General features: G+C 36.4%; 1 protein-coding gene across 1 annotated transcript in view; it reads left to right on the top strand.

Annotated features, from left to right (window-relative positions):
• dicer1 (dicer 1, ribonuclease III) overlaps positions 1 to 22,658 on the top strand; it is a 68,629-nt gene that overhangs the window by 14,864 nt on the left and 31,107 nt on the right. Inside the window, exons 2-15 of the mRNA XM_062968436.1 lie at positions 4,500 to 4,562; positions 7,415 to 7,511; positions 8,134 to 8,331; positions 9,762 to 9,924; positions 11,368 to 11,498; positions 11,913 to 12,047; positions 12,385 to 12,545; positions 12,815 to 12,983; positions 13,967 to 14,439; positions 16,197 to 16,329; positions 17,251 to 17,493; positions 18,257 to 18,411; positions 19,763 to 19,895; positions 21,206 to 21,281. Coding sequence (XP_062824506.1) covers positions 8,188 to 8,331; positions 9,762 to 9,924; positions 11,368 to 11,498; positions 11,913 to 12,047; positions 12,385 to 12,545; positions 12,815 to 12,983; positions 13,967 to 14,439; positions 16,197 to 16,329; positions 17,251 to 17,493; positions 18,257 to 18,411; positions 19,763 to 19,895; positions 21,206 to 21,281 — 2,116 coding nt within the window. The 5' untranslated portion in view covers positions 4,500 to 4,562; positions 7,415 to 7,511; positions 8,134 to 8,187. The remainder of the gene's footprint in view (positions 1 to 4,499; positions 4,563 to 7,414; positions 7,512 to 8,133; positions 8,332 to 9,761; positions 9,925 to 11,367; positions 11,499 to 11,912; positions 12,048 to 12,384; positions 12,546 to 12,814; positions 12,984 to 13,966; positions 14,440 to 16,196; positions 16,330 to 17,250; positions 17,494 to 18,256; positions 18,412 to 19,762; positions 19,896 to 21,205; positions 21,282 to 22,658) is intronic.

The raw sequence follows: 22,658 nt of genomic DNA, 5'->3' as shown, positions 1-22,658 counted from the left end.
TATAATAAACTTTATTTGATTATCCTGTCTAAATTAAAAGGTTATATTTATAATAGCACAATTATCTTAGTTACACACATGTGGTACAGCCTATTCTTGACAATAAAAGTTTTAAAGAAAGAGATTTGGAAAGGAAGTACACAAAATCTGCAGGATTCCTTTGAATATGTTGGTATTTTGCCAGTTCCATCAGCAATGTGGAGGGAAAAGTGTGTGATCTACAGTTAGTTATGCAAATATCATGCTTGGAACTCACACAGTGGCTTGTGGCAGCTACTGCTACATTCCATGAAACTGAAATTTTAAAAGCTCTGAAAAGGAAAATCTTGCCACTTGAGCATAGTGTTGATGGAAGAGGAAGTACTTCTAAATATCTTGTCTTGAGGCATTTGACTATTAAGATCTCAAACATACATCTTATTTTTAAAATCATTTTAGATCTTAAATGAATAATAAGGGTAAGCAGAAATTGTTACTATTTTATTTCAATTCAGTGCTGCTTGTATGTGGTCTAAGAAACAGTCTTAAAACTTTCTTAAAAGAGTCTAAGAAACGGTCTTAAAAACATAAGTTCTACTATTGAAGAGCATACTAGGATAAAGCAAATAACTACAAAGTTAACAATACACTGAAGTAGCAGACTTTCTTTGCAATGGGGAAATTATATTAGCATATGCACCTCATGAAGAACTTCCCGTCCCAAAAATAGGAACTAGTGTGGTTAATACTTTGCAAATATTATTTTCTGTATATGCTTACTGTTTACTGATTCTGCCTTAAGGTAAAGGAATAGATATAGTTGCCGTGTGGTCGTAGTTTCTGGCAAATTGTGTAGGTCATTGGCTGCAGACAGAAGGCTCCTTGACTGCTGCAACTAGCCTTTTGTCCAGTGAAGAGCAGCAAAAGGATTGACATGCTAATGTGATGAAAGCTTGGAGTTTTTTACTAGAACTTGGCACAGTTTGTGGTATGAAGCCTGTCTAGCTGTATGTTAGTTTAAGGACTGAAAGGGACTGCTGCATTGAAAACAGCAGTCTGCCCTTCATCCTTTTCTTCCACTTCAGTTCTTCTGTTTTTGCCTCATGAATGCAAAATAAGCTGCCACTGATTTTTAAAAGGAATAACACTTGGTATTGTTATCTTGCATAATTTTGAGGACTCTGTTAGATACCTGTACACACAGATAAGCAAAGTAGGAAATCCTTGATATTTCTTTGCTTAGACTGTAGTAAGAAGTAAAGTTAGGTTTGCCTACCTTTTGTGCCTACTCTAAATTACTTTCCATACAGTAATATTTTGCTATGTGAAGAATGGCAGTTCTGTTCATGGCCGGAATCACTGGGTTATTGTGAATTTTCCGGGCTGAATGGCCATGTGCCAGAAGCATTCTCTCCTGATGTTTCACTCACATCTATGGCAGGCATCCTCAGAGGTTCTTGAGGCTACATTTAGCAAAGGACAAGAGGGATTCTTCTCATCTCTGCAGGAATCTACTGTATACCATGCAGCTGTGGACAAGTCTACATAGTGACTGAGTCCCCTGTTGGGTGAGAAGGGCGGGATATAAATATTGTAATAAATAAATAAGTGCAGTGCCCAAACATGAATCAAGGAACATGAAAGGCACTGCAGACTAACTCAACCAGAGAAGTCAGCCATAGCAGAGGACATGATGAACCAACCTGGGCACAGCATATTATTTGACAACACGGAAATGCTGAACCACTTTAACAACCCCTATGTCAGACTACACAGAGAAACCATTGAAATCCACAAGCATGTGGACAATTTCAACAGAAAGGAGGAAACCATAAAAATGAACAGAATCTGGCTACCAGTATTTTTTTTTTAAAAAAAACTCTTAAAATTAGGACAGTAAATAAAGAACAACACTGATAACGGGAATTCCAGACATGAAACAATCATGGCCAGCTAACACCTCCAAACAACTTATAGTTCTTACTAAGCAAATCACAACCTTTATTTGATGTAGACAAGACTCAACATATGCCCTCTTCACTTTGCTTGCCACATGACATAATAAAGTTCAAAATATTTCTCTAAAGGGTAGACTAAAATAAACTTTTTTGTACACAAGGGTAGTGCTGCTGTACTATAGTACAGTGCTGAGAGTTTTCCAAACTCTGTGTCGGGACATATTAGTGTGTAGGTGTGTCACACAAATCCAATGAGAAACCTCTGAGTCTTATGTGAAATAAGCAATAAATCATCTTTTTAGAAATGTAAATGAACGGTTTTTATAAGATGTGTTGTGTCCCCACTTTGTTATTACAATTTATGTATATGTCCATATCTCTAATAAAGGGGTTGGTTTAACCTCCAGTTTTCTAGTAAAACTGAATTACTGTGTTGCAAAATGCCTAAAATGCCTGTCACCAATATGAAATGTTTAGAAAGCCCTGGTTTAGAGTGCTGGACTAGGATTCAAGAAATTCAGTTTGTGTTATCACTTTGTCATGATGCTCATTTTGTTGAATCATACTCTTAAGCTAAGCTATCTTGTAGAGCTGTTGTGAGGATGCAGTCTCAGAGAAGACTGTGAATGGTACTATGACAGATCTCTTTATCCAGATTGTCCCAAAATTTTAACCCCCTAGCTGTCTTTCCACTTGTGGCTTTGTTGATGTGTGCATTTATTCGTTTTACTATGCATGCCCTGACTCCAGGTCTGATAGAAAGCGAGAGGCACATTAAGATAACAAGAATATATTTTTTAAAACATAATAGAACAATTTAATAACTTCTAATAGTCTATTCTTGAAGCTCTTGCAAACCATGGGTAATTCTCTGTTCTTTCTCAGACTCTAAACATTTTTGTTTCAACTCTAATACCTGTCTCTATTAGTTCAAACCATATCTTTGTCACCCTGTCAGTGCCAGTTTAAAATCTGAATGTCAGCTGAAGAGGAAAGATATGTTCAAGATGGGACAAATAATAAATGATGGCTCACATCTTATGAAACATAATTGCATTGTCATAATGTACATGGGTCCTCCCCAGGTTGTTACTGATCAGCAAATCATTTTGACACCTTTTGTAGCCCCCCCCCCCCCAAAAAAAAATCCTTGCAGCAGAATTACAGCCTCTGTCTTAGTGGTTTTGCATTCCGCCATTCAAGTTGATCACTGCTAAAATAAATAGTCTGACTGGTGCTTTTTCAGTTTGAATTGTGAATGTGCACATATCAACAAAGCAGTCTGCAGTTTTCCTGATATAGTTCTCTTCATTTGTAAATGAGTCAGTTTTTCACATTCTTATGGATGAACATTGGGTTACTCTTTGTTAAACAGTTATTTTCAAATTACATTCAATATTGTGCTTTAAAACAACTTTGTTTCTTTTTGGCATCTGTTTGGTTGATGGGAAACAAATAAAAGAAGTATTTTTACATCAAGAATTGTTCACTTCTTTTTCGGCAACTTTTAGAGTGTAGTGAAATGGGGAACAATATTTTTGTGATAAACTGCCTCTTTTCAAATAAAGTACAGTAGAGTCTCACTTATCCAACATAAACGGGCCAGCAGAACACTGGCTAAGCAAATATGTTGGATAATAAGGAGAGATTAAGGAGAAGCCTATTAAATATCAACTTAGGTTATGATTTTACAAATTAAGCACCAAAACATCATGTTATACAACAAATTTGACAGAAAAAGTAGTTCAATATGCAGTAATGCTATGTAGTAATTACTGTATTTATGAATTTAGCACCAAAATATCACAATGTACATTGACTACAAAAATGTGTTGGATAATCAGAACGTTGGATAAGCGAGTGTTGGATGAGTGAGACTCTACTGTACATGAAAATATTTTTTTATTTTTACTGTATTTTTCAGTATTGCAGTAGACAAAATAACCTTTTGAAATGTATTAAAATGGATATATTTCATTATCATATAGCACATTGAACTGCAAATTCATTTTAATAAAAGAAAATTATTTTAGCAGATACTTCAGAAAATATGCAAATGTGCTCAACCCCTTAAACTGATCTCTATCAGGCGCCTACTGTCTGAGCCCCTGGTGGCGCAGTGGGTTAAACCCTTGTGCTGGTAGGACTGATGATTTGAAGTTTGGGTTGCTGACCTGAAGGTTGCTGCATGAGCTCCCTCTTTCAGCTCCAGCTCCATTTGGGGACATGAGAGAAGCCTCCCACAAGGATGGTAAAACATCAAAACATCCAGGCGTCCCCTGGGCAACGTCCTTGCAGACAGCTAATTCTCTCAAACCAGAAGCGACTTGAAATTTCTCAAGTCGCTCCTGACACGAAAAAAAAAACCTACTGTTTTCTTTGCCAAAAAGAACATGATCATTAGAATTTAAAGGGTAGTGTCTCTCTCTCTCTCTCTCTCTCTCTGTGTGTGTGTGTGTTTTGACTTAAACATTAAATGCAAGAAAACAAAATACAGCAGAGCATTATTGGAATTTATTCACATGTATTTTAAAACAGCACTGTCTATTTCTTTATTTATAGGATACTTACGCTGAAACAATTACAGGTGTGGTGGGTCTGGAAAATATTGATATCAGGTTTAAGGTAAAAAAAAAACCCTCTCTGAAATAATTCTATAATGTTCTTAGTTAATTTTAATTTTTGCACAAAAGTTGATTAGACAGTCTCATTCAAATAGCTACTTTTTAATTATTCTTACATTTGTTTAGGAATGTTTTATAATCAGTACCGTTTTTTCTTTTTCTTACTGTTCTTTTTTAATCAGCCATTATGAGTGCATATACTCATTTGTTAGATACATGTATTTATTAGATATATAACACGGATTACTGAAACCTGTGTAATTCTATCTACTAAATCCATGGCTTCTTAATCTGTATTTTAATATTGAAAGTTTAGCTCTAATATAAATAGTTACCTATTAGAAAATTATGATACAGTTGATTATTTTAAAAATTTCTGATTTGAAAAGATTATTCTATAAATCTCCTAATGCTTTGTTTCTTTAATAATGTAATAATTTTTCTAAATATTTTATTAGTATACCGTTTTAAAATCTTGTTGTATAGGGTTTTATGAAAATATTTTAATCAAGAAATAATAATTTACTATGTAATACACAGGATCCCAAGCTTTTCAGGGCTTTCAATGCCATCACCATTTTCATGAATTCATTCTGGAAATTAGCAGCCAGTACAACTCTTTTAAGATTACTGTTACATATTGTCTGTATGGTACTCTGGTCACTTTCAAGGACAGAGCACATTATAATAATCTATGATCTGGAGTTTATACCATTATGTGAACTACTGTGTGTGGAATATTGTGGCTAAATTATCCCTATTTAGGAAAGGTTGAGCTTGCAGACCGTCCCTAAGTATTCCCAAGTCACTGAGTCTATTTGGGCTTCCAGTGAAAAAGTGAGTCTAGAAATACTCTCAATCTAAGCACTTGTTCGCCATACGCAGTGCAAACATTCCTGGGGCAGGTGCCCTTTTCTTTTCCTAGACTGCATTTACAATGCCATCATGTAATCAATGAGCTTCAGTTTATTGGTCCTTATCCAGCCCATTGCAGCATCCAGGCACTGATCAAGCACCTGTACAACTTTAACTGACTCTCACACAAGAAGTTGAAATAGAGAGCCTAGTGTCATCAGTATACTCATGATATTTTTGTAACTTCATACAGTGGTGTTGAACAGCATTGAGGACAACATGAAACCTTGTGGCATCATTTCTTCTAGTCCTCTTTGGAATTGGCCCTGAAAATTAAAAGTATAACCACTATAATACAGTCACATCTGGTGGAGTAAGATACCATGATCAGTGATATCAAAAGCTTCTGATAGATCAACGGAGTAGCCTTCCCACCTACTTTCACCCAGAAGAAGTTGTCAGTCAGAGCAACTCACCCTGCCCTAAAACTAGACTGAAAAGAATCCTGATGAATCTGTTTCTTCCAATTACAACTGAGGTTGTGCAGCTACCACACACTCAAATGTCAGAGGAGAAAGAATAATAATAATAATAATAATAAAACTTTATTTATACCCCGCCACCATCTCCCCAATGGGGACTCGGGGCGGCTTACATGGGGCCATGCCCAAGACAATACGATAAACCATAACATAATACAATTAAATAATACATTACATAAAATAAACAGTACAACATAAGATCAAATCAGCAATATAACACGAGCGGGCCGCATGAATACTACATTTAAAAACTAGATTAAAAATTAAAACTCTGGGTGAGAAAGGGATCAGAATAAAACCTCGAGGGACGGGACATCAGATGGTGAACCAGTCTAGAGGATAAATATCGGGGGGGAGTAGCATAGAACATTTACTCTCCGAAAGCACACCGGAAGAGCCATGTTTTTAAATCTTTTCCTGAAGGCTAAAAGGGTGGGGGCTTGCCTGATTTCAATGGGCAGCGAGTTCCACAAGCGAGGGGCCACCGCAGAAAAGGCCCTCTCCCTTGTTCCTACAAGGCGAGCCTGAGATATAGGTAGTGGCGACAGGAGGGCCTCCCCTGATGATCGGAGAGGTCGGGCAGGACATCCCTGTTTTGTATCCCAATAAAGCTGCTCTCTTGGAGAGATCTGTATGCTTCTTGCAGTGGCATCTCTTGCTACATTTCCCACCCAAACATTTGGCATGACTCCAAATAAAACAGACTGGAATTTTGTAATATGTTGGCCTGAATTCAGTTGCTAGTCCCAAACAAAAATAGACCTATTGAATCAATTGCTGAAGGTTACATCAAGACTTGTGTAATGTCATTGATTAAATATGTCTGCTCTAGTTGAGATTAGCAATTGGATTTAGGTCATTGACAAGAATAAACAGTATTTATCAAAAACAAAAACATATTTAATTGATTAAGAAGATGAAACATCCTTGCTTTGACTGAGTAATAAAATATTAAATGCATTTAAATAGAATTGTGAATGTTTAATTCTTCCTTTTCTTAAGCTTCTAAATATAGTAGTTTGTGTTGTGCTATAAGATTATTAGGTTTCTCTCTCATAATTTGACAAATATCTAAAAGTTCTAAAATCTTTATGGTCTAATACAGTTTCCTGCTGCATTCTCCCCACTCCTTCCTGGGTATTGTGCTCTTTGAAAAAGAATTTCCTGCTTCTCTTCCCACTCCCTACTACTTTAGTTAGCAATTATCTTGCAATTTGCAGGTATGCTTTCAGGATGAGCTGGGCACATACAAAGATTCATGTTGCCATATGTTGTTTATGCAAATACTGACTGAATTAAGTTCTAGTAATTATTATATAGTTGGAATATTTTAAAAATCCTGTTTTACTGAGAAATGGCATGCAGAAATCTGAAGTTACAAATTTTGACTGAAGTAATATAGCTGAATCTCTTACAGCATTTTAGCTCTAATAATTTTATTGTGTCAATTGAACAGGAACTTGGCAGCAATGTGATTAGTCTACAAACGGATTATAATGGTGTCAAGATGCAGCTCAGAAAACACGTACAGAAAGATCACAGAAATTAATACAGTAAGTACACAGTTGCTAAAATCACCAGAAATTATGTTTGAATATTGCAGTTGCCGTCAACAAAAAAGTCACCTATTTGAAAGAAAAACTTAAAATAACATTATTAGCCAGAAGTGGGCAACATGCAACCACCTAGTCAGTTCAATTATGTGATTTCTTAAGGATGTTGCAGTACTAATCATGTCTATAGGTTCCTATTGATTATTTGTTGCCAGGAATGGGGGGTAGGGATTGGAATAGTCGTTAAAAATAGTTGTGTGGTCATTTTGACATAATACAGATGTTAATTCTACTTTGATTTTAAAACTTGCAGCTTTACTGAAATGGGATAATATGGATGTAATAAGGAGATAAGTTACAGGACAGTGCCTCTAGTATGAGATCTTCCAATTTGGCTGAGGATTAATTGTGTCTTTTTGTAACACTATGAGAAATGATGGCAAAGTTACTCCTGAGTGGTTGATATAAGATCATATTGTATTTTACCAGTTTTCTTTTTGAAGTCTTGGGAACTGTATTTACAATTTTGCTGAGCTTTTAAAAAAAAGGCTTAAGCTCTATATATCAGTAGCATAATTTTGGATTACTATATGGTTTAAATGCATTCTCTACCCCTCTCTAGATAAGCTGTGCTGCAACAAAAATGCAATGAAAGAAACACTGGATGAATGAATGAATGAGTAGCCCTGCTTTGCAGTCCCTCAGTATGGCAGGACTACAGCTCATGACCCCTGCTTCCTCCCCAATGGGTCCTTTTTTTGGACTACCATGGCAACAAGAAGCAATTCATGATAACATTTACACACCAAGAAAATATCAGGTACAAGCAGTAATGCTAATATTTTTCTGAAGTCTAGATGTTTCTTGGAGGCTAGATAAGTTGTTGTACCTTTCTGCATAGACAACCTTTTGTTGTGGGGGTTTTCTTTCTTTTATTTGCTCGTGTGTCCGCTGTAATAGATGGCGGTACAGACAGTGGAGAGACACTTATGTATTTTCTATGCTTTACTTTTATGTACTTTACATTGGGTTACCTCTGTACCAAGTTCGGAAACTTTGGTTATTTCAAGACACAACAGCCAGACTAGTCACAGAAACATCTACGAGTAAGCATATTACACTGATGTAGGCCAAAATCTGACGGCCACATATATTTCTGTCTCTTGTCATAACTAATTTTCTGATACCACTATGACGATTGTAAAAGGCACAGAACTGGGAGACAAGACTTAATTCCAGTTCTGAATTTGTCACATATTAAATATAATGAATCAACTTTGGCTTTACCTGCTGTAATGAATAAAGTTGCCAAATTTCTTTGTTTATGAGGTTTGGTAGTCAGGGTTGCTCAGTTCAAATATTGCTGTGTTGCAATATTGAACTGAGCAGAAGTATAAAAAGGTACTTTATTTTTAATACTGTTCATGTCTAATTCCATTTTTGTGCTTGTATACTTTTTGCTTTTAATTGTATTATATTGGTTTTATTGTGAGTCTTTGAGTCTTTTTTTAAGAGAGAAAAAGCAAACTAAATAAAAATAATATGTTGCATACACTGTAGCCTTATATAACTTGGAGGTGTCAGAATTATTATTTAATCACAGATAATGACTTGGAGAAAATAAGTCATGTTTGTGAATTACACCGTCAAGAATCATAGAGTCAAATATAGTTTAATCAGATAATTAAAGCAGACAGATATTCGACTGCAGTGAATATAGAAAAACTAGGAAAATTGATTATAATATCAGCTGTTTCTGCATGGTATAGCACATGGTATCAAGACACTCACCCCCAAAATTAAGGTTACATAAGAATAAGAAATTAGAATCAATGGAAATTATCAGTCCTTTTAAAAAAAATAATTGTTTTTATATCATACTAGATTTTGCTTCCTATATTAGGTGACTCAGGTTCTAAAGTATAAAACTAAACTGAGTAGAATGTTCAGAGAGGCATAATTTAAGAATCAAATGTTCTGTATTTTCTGGTTTGGGAAAATCATAACTTGAGTTTCTGCCAAGATTTGTGGTGTTGATTTTGACATACTATTTTCTTCTTGATCTGTACTAGTCTTTTAATTGTTTGTTTTAACGCACCTGACAACTGAAGTTGCATTGGAAGTTTCTCGAATAAGAATCATATGCTGCTGTGCATCCCATTCATAGAGATATTTTAAAAATATTAACACTTTTCTCTCTGTGTAATTTGTGGGAATTTTAAACAATGAAGCATTTTTTTTCTGATGTAGGTAGAACTGCTGGAAGCAGCTCTGGATCATAACACAATAGTCTGTTTAAATACTGGCTCAGGGAAGACTTTTATTGCAGTACTACTCATTAAAGAACTGTCTTATCAGATCAGGGGAGACTTCAACAAAAATGGGAAAAGAACAGTATTCTTGGTCAACTCAGGTAAGGATCACGTATAAATTCAGCAAGAGAGACATGATAAATGTACTAATTGTGAAACAGAACCCGTGAGGAATATTAATATTTTTCAGAAAACAATAAATGAAATTAAGTTATTGTGATTTTTCCAATTAATCTTCTGTTATCAGGCAAGCTTAAGGTTGAAATCATAGAATGGAGTTTTTCACTTCAGTTCAGTAAAAAAAAAGAATAATTTTTATAGCAAGAGTAGGGAACACGAGGCCCTCACATTTTATTGGTCTGCCATTCCCATCTTCTTTGGTAATTAGTCTTTCTGGTAATACTAATTGAAGTTGCAACCCAATTATTTATTATTTATTTACAGTATTTATATTCCGCCCTTCTCACCCCGAAGGGGACTCAGGGCGGATCACATTATAACACACATAGGGCAAACATTCAATGCCCATAAACACATCAAACAGAGACTGAGAGACACACACGCAGAGGCAAGTTAACTTTCTTCTGAGGGGATGTTCGATTCTGGCCACAGGGGGGAGCAGCTGCTTCATCATCCACACTGACGGCACTTCCTCATACCAGGTCGTAAATTAGTTAATCTTGCCTCCCCACTTTTATTAGTGGTACCTTATCTCCTACTTGATAGATGCAACTATCTTTCGGGTTGCTAGGTCAGCAACGAGCAGGGGCTATTTTTTATTTTTTATTGACGGGTGCTCACCCCGCCACGGGCTGGCCTCGAACTCATGACCTCATGGTCAGAGTGATTTAAGGCAGCTGCTCAACAGCTGCGCCACAGCCCGGCCCCAACCCAAGAATATATGGATGGCACAGTTTGCCTTGTGTGGATTTGTAGTGTTAAACACATATTTAATGAGGAACGTATATGTGAGAAAAGTCAAGGTAATGTTATTTGACATTGGTATGCCACTAATTCAATGCTTTTCATACATTTGGTTGAACATATGAAGGCACTTATTAGAACTGGACAAATGCTTTAGGATGAGGATTATTTTCATCTGCTCAGTGGGCTGTAGTAACTGATTTTAGATCTGGAAGGGATCAGAAGCACTGTAAATTGTAGATGGGCCATGGATCATATTTTTCCACACAACTGGCTTTCAACTGTGGATTGGAATAGGGGCACACATGCTATCCCCATGTATGCCAACCTGCTTCCTTGCCAAACTGGTCCTGTTGAGTATAAAGGTCTGGAAAAGTAGCAGGTTTGTAGTAATATCCAGGTGAACATACATAGAATGCTACTACAGTCACTCCCACTCAAAGTCAGATTTGCACAATGGATCAAGGAACATGGCAGCATTCCTATCTCTGTGCTTTTCTATAGTTGTAACATCCCCATGTTGAGGTAAAGACGTATAATCTATATATTCAACAAAAAATTAAGAACCCATTTCAGAATAGTCATGTTGCCATCTAAACTTCTTTTCTTTCCTTTTAAAGCAAATTTAGTTGCTCAGCAAGTGTCAACTGTTAGGACCCATTCAGATCTCAAAGTGGGAGAGTATTCAAGTTTAGAAATAACTGAAACATGGACAAAGGAGAGATGGAATCAAGAATTTGATAAATATCAGGTAAGGTGAATTAATAAATCATACAAACTATATGTTGATGTAATAACCTAACCTTCCATGTCAGTGTGATGCACTTTGAAAATTAATAGGATTTATTAGCATAAGAACTCATTGATTCCAGCTCATTTTATCACATCATTAAAAGTGCAGCTCCTCGTGGAATATACTTAAGGGCTAGGCTGTGGGGGAATGGAAGTGCAGAAAGGACTGGTAAATTATGTCAGACATTGAGAAGTGATAGACACTGCTTGAGGGTCAGTGAGAGAGCAAAATAATATTTTTTGAGAACTTGAATTTTCTGGACTTGTGAAGAAGTAAGGTTCTGTTTTTATTAAAGATCTCTATGAGAAAGCCTTGAATTTTTTCTGTTCATAAACAACATTCATATTTCTGTTATATCTCTTCATATTGCAGGTTTTGGTTATGACCTGTCAAGTTGCTTTGAATATTTTGAAACGTGAACATTTATCCCTGTCAAACATTAATCTTCTTATTTTTGATGAGTGCCATCTTGCAATCCAGGATCACCCCTATCGAGCAATTATGAAGGTAGGTTGTAATTCAGTTTTATCACTTTAATAAACAGTTAGCAGGCAAACTGAAGTTTTAACATTTAATTTACCTTGGCACCTGTTATTTCTGGTCCCTTCTTAAGGTGATGTTCACAGTGTTCTCATAACTGGGAGTATACATTTAATCAAATCTTCACTTCTGGAAGGCAATCAGAAAGTAGGAAAGCACTCTATTAAGAATGGTTCTAAAATAAGAAAGTCTAGAATGGAACATCATATGCTTTCTAAGTGTTGATAGTCTTCTTTGAAATAATCCTGGTGAAACAATTGGTGAAATTAGTAGTCTCATAATCATATCTATTTTTATTTGTCAGCTTTGTGAGAGTTGTCCATCATGCCCTCGAATCTTGGGATTAACAGCTTCCATATTAAATGGCAAATGTGATCCATCAGAATTAGAAGAGAAGATTCAGAAACTAGAGAAAATTCTAAAGAGCAGTGCTGAAACGGCAACGGATTTAGTGGTTTTGGACAGGTATGTATTGGATAATCTTGTGTTATATGCTGTATACCATTAAAAATAGTTACTGGAAGCAGCAAAATGTTTCTGGATATTTTCTGCATTCTAAATGTTAAACACTTGAAAGACTCTAATTTTAAATTCATTTTGGAAAAGAAAGGCAAATGTAGTCTTTGTAATCCAGGCATATTTATTTAAAATTCATTTTTAAGTCATCTGTATCTATTATCAGCAGTTAGCAAGGTTGATGGAGGTGTTTTTCTCTGTTTGTTTTTTAACTAAAGGTATACTTCTCAGCCTTGTGAAATTGTGGTGGATTGTGGACCATATACTGACAAAAGTGGGCTCTATGAGAGACTGTTAACCGAGCTGGATGATGCACTTAGTTTTCTGAATGATTGCAACATATCTGTACATTGTAGAGAAAGAGATTCTACCTTAATTTCTAAACAGGTACAGGCATGTGGTTTATATAGCATTGTTCTTGTCCTTGGATGGATTGATTAACTATATTACGATTCTATTTCTTTCATGGCAACTTTCCATCTTAAACTATTTTTAATGTTTGGCTAGTTTGCATAACTTTTTGTATTTACTGGCAGGAGTGATCAGCTTGGAAAGTCATTTTTGGAAGTCAAATCCATAATTTTGAAAATATGGAAAAGAAGATTGTAATGTTTACAGTTTGCCTTGTAGTAGATCTGCAAGCTACTCTAATTTGAAGAATAAAGAATCCACCTCAGAGAGTGGGCCGCTTCAACGACAGTGAGACTTTCTTCTCATATACTTCCAAATCCATCTTCTCCAAGATGCTCCAACTGCCTTCCTTATTTTCTAATTGTAGCAAATGTAGTTTGCTATAAGATTAGAATCAGTCTGAAACAATAGTTTCTAATTCTGTTTTTGAGACATGCTGTATTCTGCAATAATAAAAGCATGCCCACTTATGGGAAACACGGGAATATTTTTCTGTATTATCCCTCAGCCATTCTATAGGTGTATTGATGGTTTTGTTTTTTTGGCCTGGCAATTTCTCTGAAAAGTTATTTATTTTTATTAAATGGGTAATAGTGGGAATTACTCTTTTTTAAAAGTAAAAATACTGTGCAAAAAGGGATCTGAGTACCTATAGAAGCCTTATTTGACATAATGTCTTATCTTTATAGAACTGGTGAAGTGTAACAAATATGCACATCTCTGCAGCAACCTTACAAATGTCCACTTCTTTATAGACATGTGTCAAATTAATAACACATTGATATAACCCTGATCACGTAGAGATGCCGTTCAGACTTGGGTTTGCAAGTACATTTGTGTGTATCCTATTAATAAGCAAAACCTCAGGAATTCAATGTTTATATAAAGTTTAAGGCTCTAATATAAAGTCTGAACTGCTATCACACTATAAAGGACTGATAAATTTAATTTGTTTGCAGATATTGTCAGATTGCCGAGCAGTGTTGCTTGTTCTGGGACCCTGGTGTGCAGATAAAGTCGCTGGGATGATGGTGAGAGAACTGCAGAAGTACATTAAACATGAGCAAGAGGAGCTGCACAGGAAATTTCTATTGTTTACAGATACTTTTTTAAGGAAAATACATGCACTCTGTGAAGAGCACTTCTCACCTGCCTCACTTGATCTGAAATTTGTAACCCCAAAAGTAATAAAACTGCTTGAAATCTTGCGTAAATATAAGCCGTATGAACGACAACAGTTTGAAAGTGTTGAGTGGTATAATAATAGGAATCAGGATAATTATGTCTCTTGGAGTGATTCCGAAGATGATGAGGAAGATGAAGAAATAGAGGAGAAAGAGAAAACAGAGACTAATTTTCCTTCTCCCTTTACTAACATCTTATGTGGAATTATTTTTGTGGAAAGAAGATACACAGCAGTTGTTCTAAACAGGTATGATTTCTGAATAAAATGTCATAGCATTGTTAGAAATGAAATCTTGATTAATTTGTGAGTGTTCCTTCTTTGCATTTTCCATGACTCACAAATCTGGGTCACTGTGATCTTGGCTAAAGGGGTCTGCATTGTGTGCATCAAAAAGACATGCAGTACACGCTGTCCTGCTGGTGATAAGGGGTAGGGGCAAAGGCTTATAGAACAAAGGAGGGCCATAGTGAATAAATTCATCTAGAGTTTAAAGAAGTCCAAGATGAACAGCGATGTCTGCCTTTCCCCCCAATAATTTTTAGATGCAAAACCAGTATACTGTGATAATATGCTGGCTCATCCTAGGCTACTCCCCCCCCCCCCCCCCCCCCGGCTCCTCACCATAACCAGTGATGTTCTGTGTGGAGTTCAGACTTGGTGCTTTATATGGAAAAGGCTCCTTAGGGTACCAACATATCACTATTTTCTGGGAACTGTGCTGAGAAGCCTGAGAAGTAGCCAACCTAAACTGAATATTTTCTGGGAAAACATTGGACCACTTGGCTATATGAACAGCAAGTATTGATTTGGTATCCTGCCAGAGTTGCCTCCAACTCCAGGTTTTAGAATTTGACCTGATCTCAGTTGCATCACCCCAGCAATAGACGACAACCTTCCCAAATCATTGCTCTGGGATGAAAGTAAAATAAGTTTAACAGCAAAATAAGTCTACTGTCTTGAAGCTTTCTTACTTACATTTTTGTCTGCTTCTGTAACTTGTGATGATCTTGAACTTTCTATTCATGGAGTGAGAATGATTTTGATCTACCAACAGGTGAATACACTACACCAGTGATTTTCAAAGTGTGCTCCGTGGTGCCCTTGGGGCTACGTGAAGCATATTGAGAGGCTCTGCAGTTCCCTCCTCCTCCTCCCCTTTCAAGCATTCCTTTCTCTTTCCCCCCTCCCGCACCTTCTTCACCAAAGGCCTTTTCAACCTGCCTCCCTTGCCAGCAAAGGCCTTCTTCCTTTGTATCCCTCGCTGTCAAAAGCTGTTTTTCTTTGCTTCCCTTGCCCCAAAAAGCCTTTTTTCCCTTATCTTCCTTTCCACCTCATTTTGCTTGCTTCCAAAACCCCATTTCCCTCTCACTGCTCAGGGGGATCTTTGGTAGTGCTTTTTCTGCAAGGCAGATGAAATTGGACTGGATGGCCCCTGTGGTCTTCCACTGAAAGACTTAAGTTTGTGTTGGTCAAAAAATTTGCCCATGCCTGATATATATATACATAAATTATATATACAGTATTATAATATATAAAGATTTATTGGGGCTCATTAAAAAGGGTTCAGACAATGACAAAGAACCCCTGCACTACACAGTTGCTATGATTCCACTCTGAAAGTCACAGTAACTTCCTATGGAACCCTGGGATTTGCAGCATAATGTTGACTATGTAGAATTCCCAGCCAAAGATATCTTGCCTGAAGTAGTTTGTTGAGATACCAGCACTCTTTGTCAGAGAAGGCTAAAAACCATGTAAAGCTACTACTACCATTACATTAATTTTACAGTGTAGATGCTCCCTAAGTGTATGTGTTAAAGCTTTTTCTTGATCAGTAACAGTATTATGGAAGAAATTTAAGTGATCTTTAGTACTGCCACGCATTCCGGTATACTGACAAGATAGTCAATTACTTTAGCTTTGTTGATATTGTTGACATCCACAAGATTAGTGTACATTTTCTCAACTATATATAATTTTCATAATGTGCGTAATATATTTAGGTTGATAAAAGAAGCTGGCAAACAAGACCCAGAGCTGGCTTATATCAGCAGCAATTTTATAACTGGACATGGCATTGGAAAGAATCAGCCCCGTAGCAAACAGATGGAAGTAGAATTTCGAAAGCAGGAAGAGGTAATTTAAATTAGAATAATTGTCTGAAAGTGCTGTGTATTTGCTTGCATTTGGAACCTTCACCAGGTTTTGGAAAGTCCCTGTCTCAAAATTGTGTCTTGAAATTCTTGTTTCTGGAACAACATATAGAAATCATTGCTTTAATTTCTGATACAAATTGTACATGGGTTTAAAACATTAAAGAATCATATTATTGTGTAGAATAGATCAAAGGTATTTGAAACCTACAATTTTACTGCTAACAGTAAATATGTATCCTGAAAATGCAGTGGAATATGCATCTATGTATTTGACATTAAAATTATCTGTTCGCCAACATTTTTATGACAGATTGACAGTCTATGAGACTTCTGTAAGTGTCCTCTTCCTTTATTGTGAGTGGCATGTAATTAAATGGAAAGAAAAATGCAGCCATTTGTAACAAAACCTTTCAAATTCATATACCAGTGAAAAACAGGTAGAAAATATATTGTATTTATGATATGTCTGACCATTCTCTCATTGCTGAATCATGCATGCTCTAAGAAGCCAAGGACAAACCTGCCGAAATCTCTTTGCATTTTAAAATATGTCTGAAAGTTAGAGAGACTGTGTGGGACATATAGCAGCCAGGCATGAATTAAATTGTGCAAAGAAGTTATTAAAATGATGCAACTTTAGTTTAAAACAAAGAAATAAGTTAAAAAGAGAAGGAAGGAAGATGGAAGCAGAATAATAAGGATAATAATTTTCTAGAAGTATAATTCTTTAAAATTCTCTGAATGGTTTTCTGATGAAAGCCTGTTTTTACTAACCAGTGAAGTATGAGCAGGTTGGTAGACCTTCTTTTGTTGGGAGTTTGGAAATATATTTATTCAATATTGTCAAGCAAACAGTTGAATAATTGGTTTTAGAAATATATCTTCTTGTTTACTTTTGTAGGTCCTTAGAAAATTTCGAGCACACGAGACCAACTTGCTAATTGCAACTAGTATTGTGGAAGAGGGTGTTGACATACCAAAATGCAATTTGGTGGTTCGTTTTGATTTGCCCACAGAATACCGTTCCTATGTGCAATCCAAAGGAAGAGCCAGGGCACCTATTTCAAATTACATCATGTTAGCAGATTCAGACAAAATTAAACATTTTGAAGAAGATCTCAAAACCTACAAAGCAATTGAGAAGGTATGTGACAAAAGAGATATCTGTGAATCAGAAAGAGTATGCCTATCTGAGATCAAAGGGAGAACCAGGGCTGGAGGAACTGCAGGAAGATTATAGAAGATTCAATGGGAAATAAAGCCCCTTTCTAATATTCAAAGTTTTTGTAAGGCTTATTTTATTTTACAGCATCTTTATATTGCCCCAAACTAACATTTTATTGGCATAAAAAAGTGATGGAGTAGCCTTTTTTTAAAAAAAAAAAAAAAAAAAGGGAGAAACTTTCAAATACAATGATCAGGGTTTTAATGTTAATTTAAGTTGTCTGGTCATTTTAATGCACTCTGTGTCTGTATCTCCAATCAATAATACAAGGGTCAAAACATTTTTTTAGAACAGGATAACCATAAACCCTGTTTAAAAAATAAAATACAACTATCAGTAATCATGTGAAAATCTGTTTCATGTTTTGTCAGTGGATCCTGTAATTCTTTCCAGTATCAGACTGTGGTTTTGTCATTGATTCAGACCCAGTTTTAGTGTACTGTTTGTGTTGATTTCCTTGTATGAGCACCAAGGCAGTTGCCCTACTTTTAGACAATAGTCAGGAATTAGTAGAGATGAGCTTAATGAAATCTCACATATAATAGTCCAAGGCTATGCTCATGATGGTTTTCCTTAGAGCTGGTTGCTACAAGTATCTCTCATTCTTGTTGCTTTGTTTAAGATTTATATCATTGCTAACTTGCATAGCATGATTTTACTATTTTCTCTAACCCTTTTAAAGATCCTGAGGAACAAGTGTTCAAAGTCTGTAGATAATAATGAAACAGAAAGTGAACCTATTATAGATGATGATGATATCTTTCCACCATACGTTTTGAGATCAGAAGATGGGGGTCCACGAGTCACAATAAACACAGCTATTGGACACATTAATAGGTATGGTTGGTTATTGCTTTTTTCAGTTTTACTTCAAACATATTTTCAGGTTTTTTCAGCTCGATAATTGATGGGACCTTTTCTTATTACTAATTTCTTTATCTGTTAGAAATGGTGCCAGAGTTTGAGACAACATATGTGTTATAGTTGTGCTACATATTGCCATTTTCTAAGATCTAAAGCCATCATATCTGTTAGTTGTGTAATTTTAGTTATCTGTTTTTGTTTATTGGATATGGATTCAGAAAAATATTTTGATATTTTCAATAGTGTACTGTAATGAGAAGTATATAGGCAGTCCATAGTCCATAGGCAGAACCTGGTCCAATCAGGCCCCAGTAGTGATAGCAGTAATTATTAGGATTTGTTTTCAGTAAACTTGGTAGAACATATTTGGTTTTATCTCATCCAGATCTGTGAACAGTATAGGAGTAAAAAAAGTATTCGCCTTTTGCCCTCACAATTCCTCATTCAGGGTAGCATACTGGGATAGATTGACCAATATGTCTTCTGCCTTGCTCAAAGAGGATGATCATTTCCATAGCATTTCATAGTATGTAAATAGATTTGCTGTTAACAAGATAATTTGGTGTCCCCACAACTTAATTAACTTTCCCTTAACTTTACAACCTATTTATTTCTCGCACCGTTTATCCCCATGCAGTAAGATGTTATTTATTCACCTTTGCTACCAAGCCCATATTTGCTACCAAGCCCAAGCCAATATTTACATCTTAAATTTAGGATTTTTAAAAACATACTACAGGACGCTCCGAGTTACAGACATCAGATTTATAAACGGCTTATTGTTAAGAAGTGGGGTGAAACAACAGAAAGTGAAATCTACCCCTTGGAAGAGAAATTCACTCCTGAAAGATTTATCATGGGGAAAAGGTGTTTGAGCTGAAGCTTTGCCACCAATCCTTGTTTTCACAACAAGCCAAATTTTTCAAAACCCAGTTATCACAGGGACAGAAAATGAGGTGAAATCTTCTGAGCAGGGGACACAGACAGCAAAACAAGCACTACCGGGGGGGGGGGGGGGGTCAACCCTTCTTTATGCTAACCAAAGGCTTATGTATACATTTGGCTGGATTTACACTTACATATGTACCTGTTCTGACTTGGAAACAAATGTAACTTAAGAATAAACTTACAGAACCTATCTTGCTCGTAACTTGGGGACTGCCTGTATATATCTTTTAAAGGGAGGCAAAAATCGCATAAATAGGTTTAAATAATTGGCTCCTTCTCCCTGTTGAGTTTTGATAATAAATGAATAAGTAAACTGAGATGTGTATACATGTGTTTAATCTCTGAACGATCTTTAAAAAAAGCTTTTGTCAAATAGGTACTGTGCTAGATTGCCCAGTGATCCTTTTACTCATCTGGCTCCTAAATGCAAAACGAGAGAACTCCCTGACAACACGTTTTATTCAACTCTTTATCTGCCTATTAATTCTCCTCTTCGAGTATCAATAGTTGTAAGTACTTCAAATTTTGCTAGCTAATTTATTATTTGAACATGTTCCAAGTGCTACATTTTTCTGTTTTCCCACAGATTTATGATGTCTCTTACATTTTTATGTAGTTAATATTTTGCTAACAGATACTCTTCTTCTGCTAAGCAGGCTAATTTGTGCTACCTCAGCTGAAACATGATCTAAGAAATATCGTATAGTTAAAACTCCCTGAAATACTACAATGTGTACATTGCAGAGGAGCAACTGTAGAATGAATATGTGTCATCTTATCTTCCCTGTTTCCTCCAGGCTAGCATTTTGAATAGCATTATTGTAGTGTTCCTGTGGGATAGGAGGGGTAGGACCTGTTGTGAACCCTGTCAGCAGCTGTTTCAGCACAGAACTGAATAGAAAATAACTTTTTTACTTTCTTTTTCAATATTGGCTTGAAATATGTACTTTTTGGTATAGTATAATGCCATGAATCTTTATAAGAATCATAGAATCATAGAATAGTAGAGTTGGAAGAGACCTCATGGGCCATCCAGTCCAACCCCCTGCCAAGAAGCAGGAAATCGCATTTAAAGCACCCCCAACATATGGCCATCCAGCCTCTGCTTAAAAGCCTCCAAAGAAGGAGCCTCCACCACAGTCTGGGGGAGAGAGTTCCACTGTCAAACAGCTCTCACAGTGAGGAAGTTCTTCCTGATGTTCAGGTGGAATCTCCTTTCCTGTAGTTTGAGGCCATTGTTCCGTGTCCTAGTCTGCAGGGCAGCAGAATACAAGCTTTCTCCCTCCTCCCTATGACTTCCCCTCACATATTTGTACATGGCTATCATGTCTCCTCTCAGCCTTCTCTTCTGCAGGCTAAACATGCCCAGTTCTTTAAGCCTCTCCTCATAGGACTTGTTCTCCAGACCTTTGATCATTTTAGTTGCCCTCCTCTGGACGCTTTCCAGCTTGTCAACATCTCCCTTCAACTGTGGTGCCCAGAATTGGACGCAGTATTCCAGGTGTGATCTGACCAAGGCAGAATAGAGAGGGAGCATGACTTCCCTGGATCTAGATGCTATAACCCTATTGATGCAAGCCAGAATCCCATTGGCTTTCTTAGCAGCCGCATCACAGAAGCTGTAAGCAACTGCTAGCAACAAGTGTGCTTTACATAAATTGCTCTTTTCTATTCTGTGCTATACTGTATTATTAAATCTTCAAGTTGCACTTTTGTGTATGAGTGAATGGGGGAAAGGTTATTTATAATATGTCATTGCACGTTATTTTTAATATATAAAGGCGTAAAACAATATTATTACTTCACATTTTATTTCTAGGGTCCTCCAATGGGTTGTACAAGACTGGCAGAGAGAGTTGTTGCTCTTATTTGCTGTGAAAAATTGCATAAAATTGGTAAGCATTTTTGAAAACAAGAAACATGTCTTCTTAATGGTATTTGTGATTGATACAAATGGGTCATTCTTGTTCCTGTGCAACAGAAATTTGGAACCTAACAAAACTCTTAATAGCATTTTAGCAGTAGCCTTACTCATTCCACAGTCCACATGTCTGGCACATCTTTAACTGCCACAATATATGTTAGGTTAGAACTTTCATCATAGTGCCGAGCCATATTTGCTTCACATTTTTCCTTCTGTTAAAAAGAAAGAATTCTATATAGAACTCTCCATTATTCTCTGCTTCTACATCTTTGTCCATCATCGCTCTTCATCTCCATCAACAATTATTCTCCTTTTCTTTCCTTGGTGGTGGTGTGTTCAGTTTATGATCTCAGGGGTCCTGTTTACATATTGCTATAGTTGTGGATCTAAGATCCTGGTAACAGATAGGCATCCCTGCTGGTTATATTGTTTGGGAAAATCCCATGTTTTCTGGAATTGATACTGTCATAGTTTTATTAGGTAGGGTTAAAAAACTGAACAACTCATCTGAACTTAACCCCTTAGGAACTTTTTTGCATTGCACACTCTGTTGAATGAGATACAGCCAAGATGGATTCACTATATTCAGCTGAATTTCAGTCGGTTCTGATACCATCAATACGTTTTTCATGTTTTTATCCAACCCACGTTTTATTGATCAGTTTTATTGATTTGTTTTACTTCGATGTGTTTTTTACAATGTCTGTTATTATTTGGGCTTGGCCCCATGTAAGCTGCCCCGAGTCCCTTCGGGGAGATGGAGGCAGGATATAAAAATAAGATTATTATTATATTATATTATCAATTCCAGCACTTTTGATAGCGGCACGTATCTCACAAACTTCATCATTTCTGATCCTACTGTGCAGGTCTACTGTTTCTGAAATGCATAGTAGACTGATTTCTGGATAGTCTTCAGACTATCACCTTTCAAATCATCCACCAAAATGAACATGCTCTCACTCTTCTTCTTGAAATCAAGAAGAAATGGAGGAATGAAAACTAACACAACTAACCATCCTTCTCAAGGAACCAAGCAGAAGACCTCATTTCTTGGAATTTCTTGAAATTTCTGCTCTCTTGAGCCTCTATTGCAGCATCATGCTTGACCAGAAGCTCAGTAACAATAATGTCTGCAACCTCTTTTACAGCTATCAGTCATACTGTCTACATCTCAAACTTCTACTTAAGTAACCAACCTGTCCCCTTCTCAGATATCAGTAGCAAAATGACAAAATTGGATTGTAATTACTCCCAAACTTCCTTGGATACCGAAAGTGATTGTGAAACTGATTTGTCACTGTCATCCCTAGAGATAGTGGACTCTTCGCCAGATGCTGCTGTGAGA

The sequence above is a fragment of the Anolis carolinensis genome, chromosome 1, assembly GCF_035594765.1.
Source record: "Anolis carolinensis isolate JA03-04 chromosome 1, rAnoCar3.1.pri, whole genome shotgun sequence".
Lineage (NCBI taxonomy): Eukaryota > Metazoa > Chordata > Lepidosauria > Squamata > Dactyloidae > Anolis > Anolis carolinensis.
Note: the sequence above shows the minus strand (reverse complement) of the source record. Positions and strands in the feature narration are given on the sequence as shown.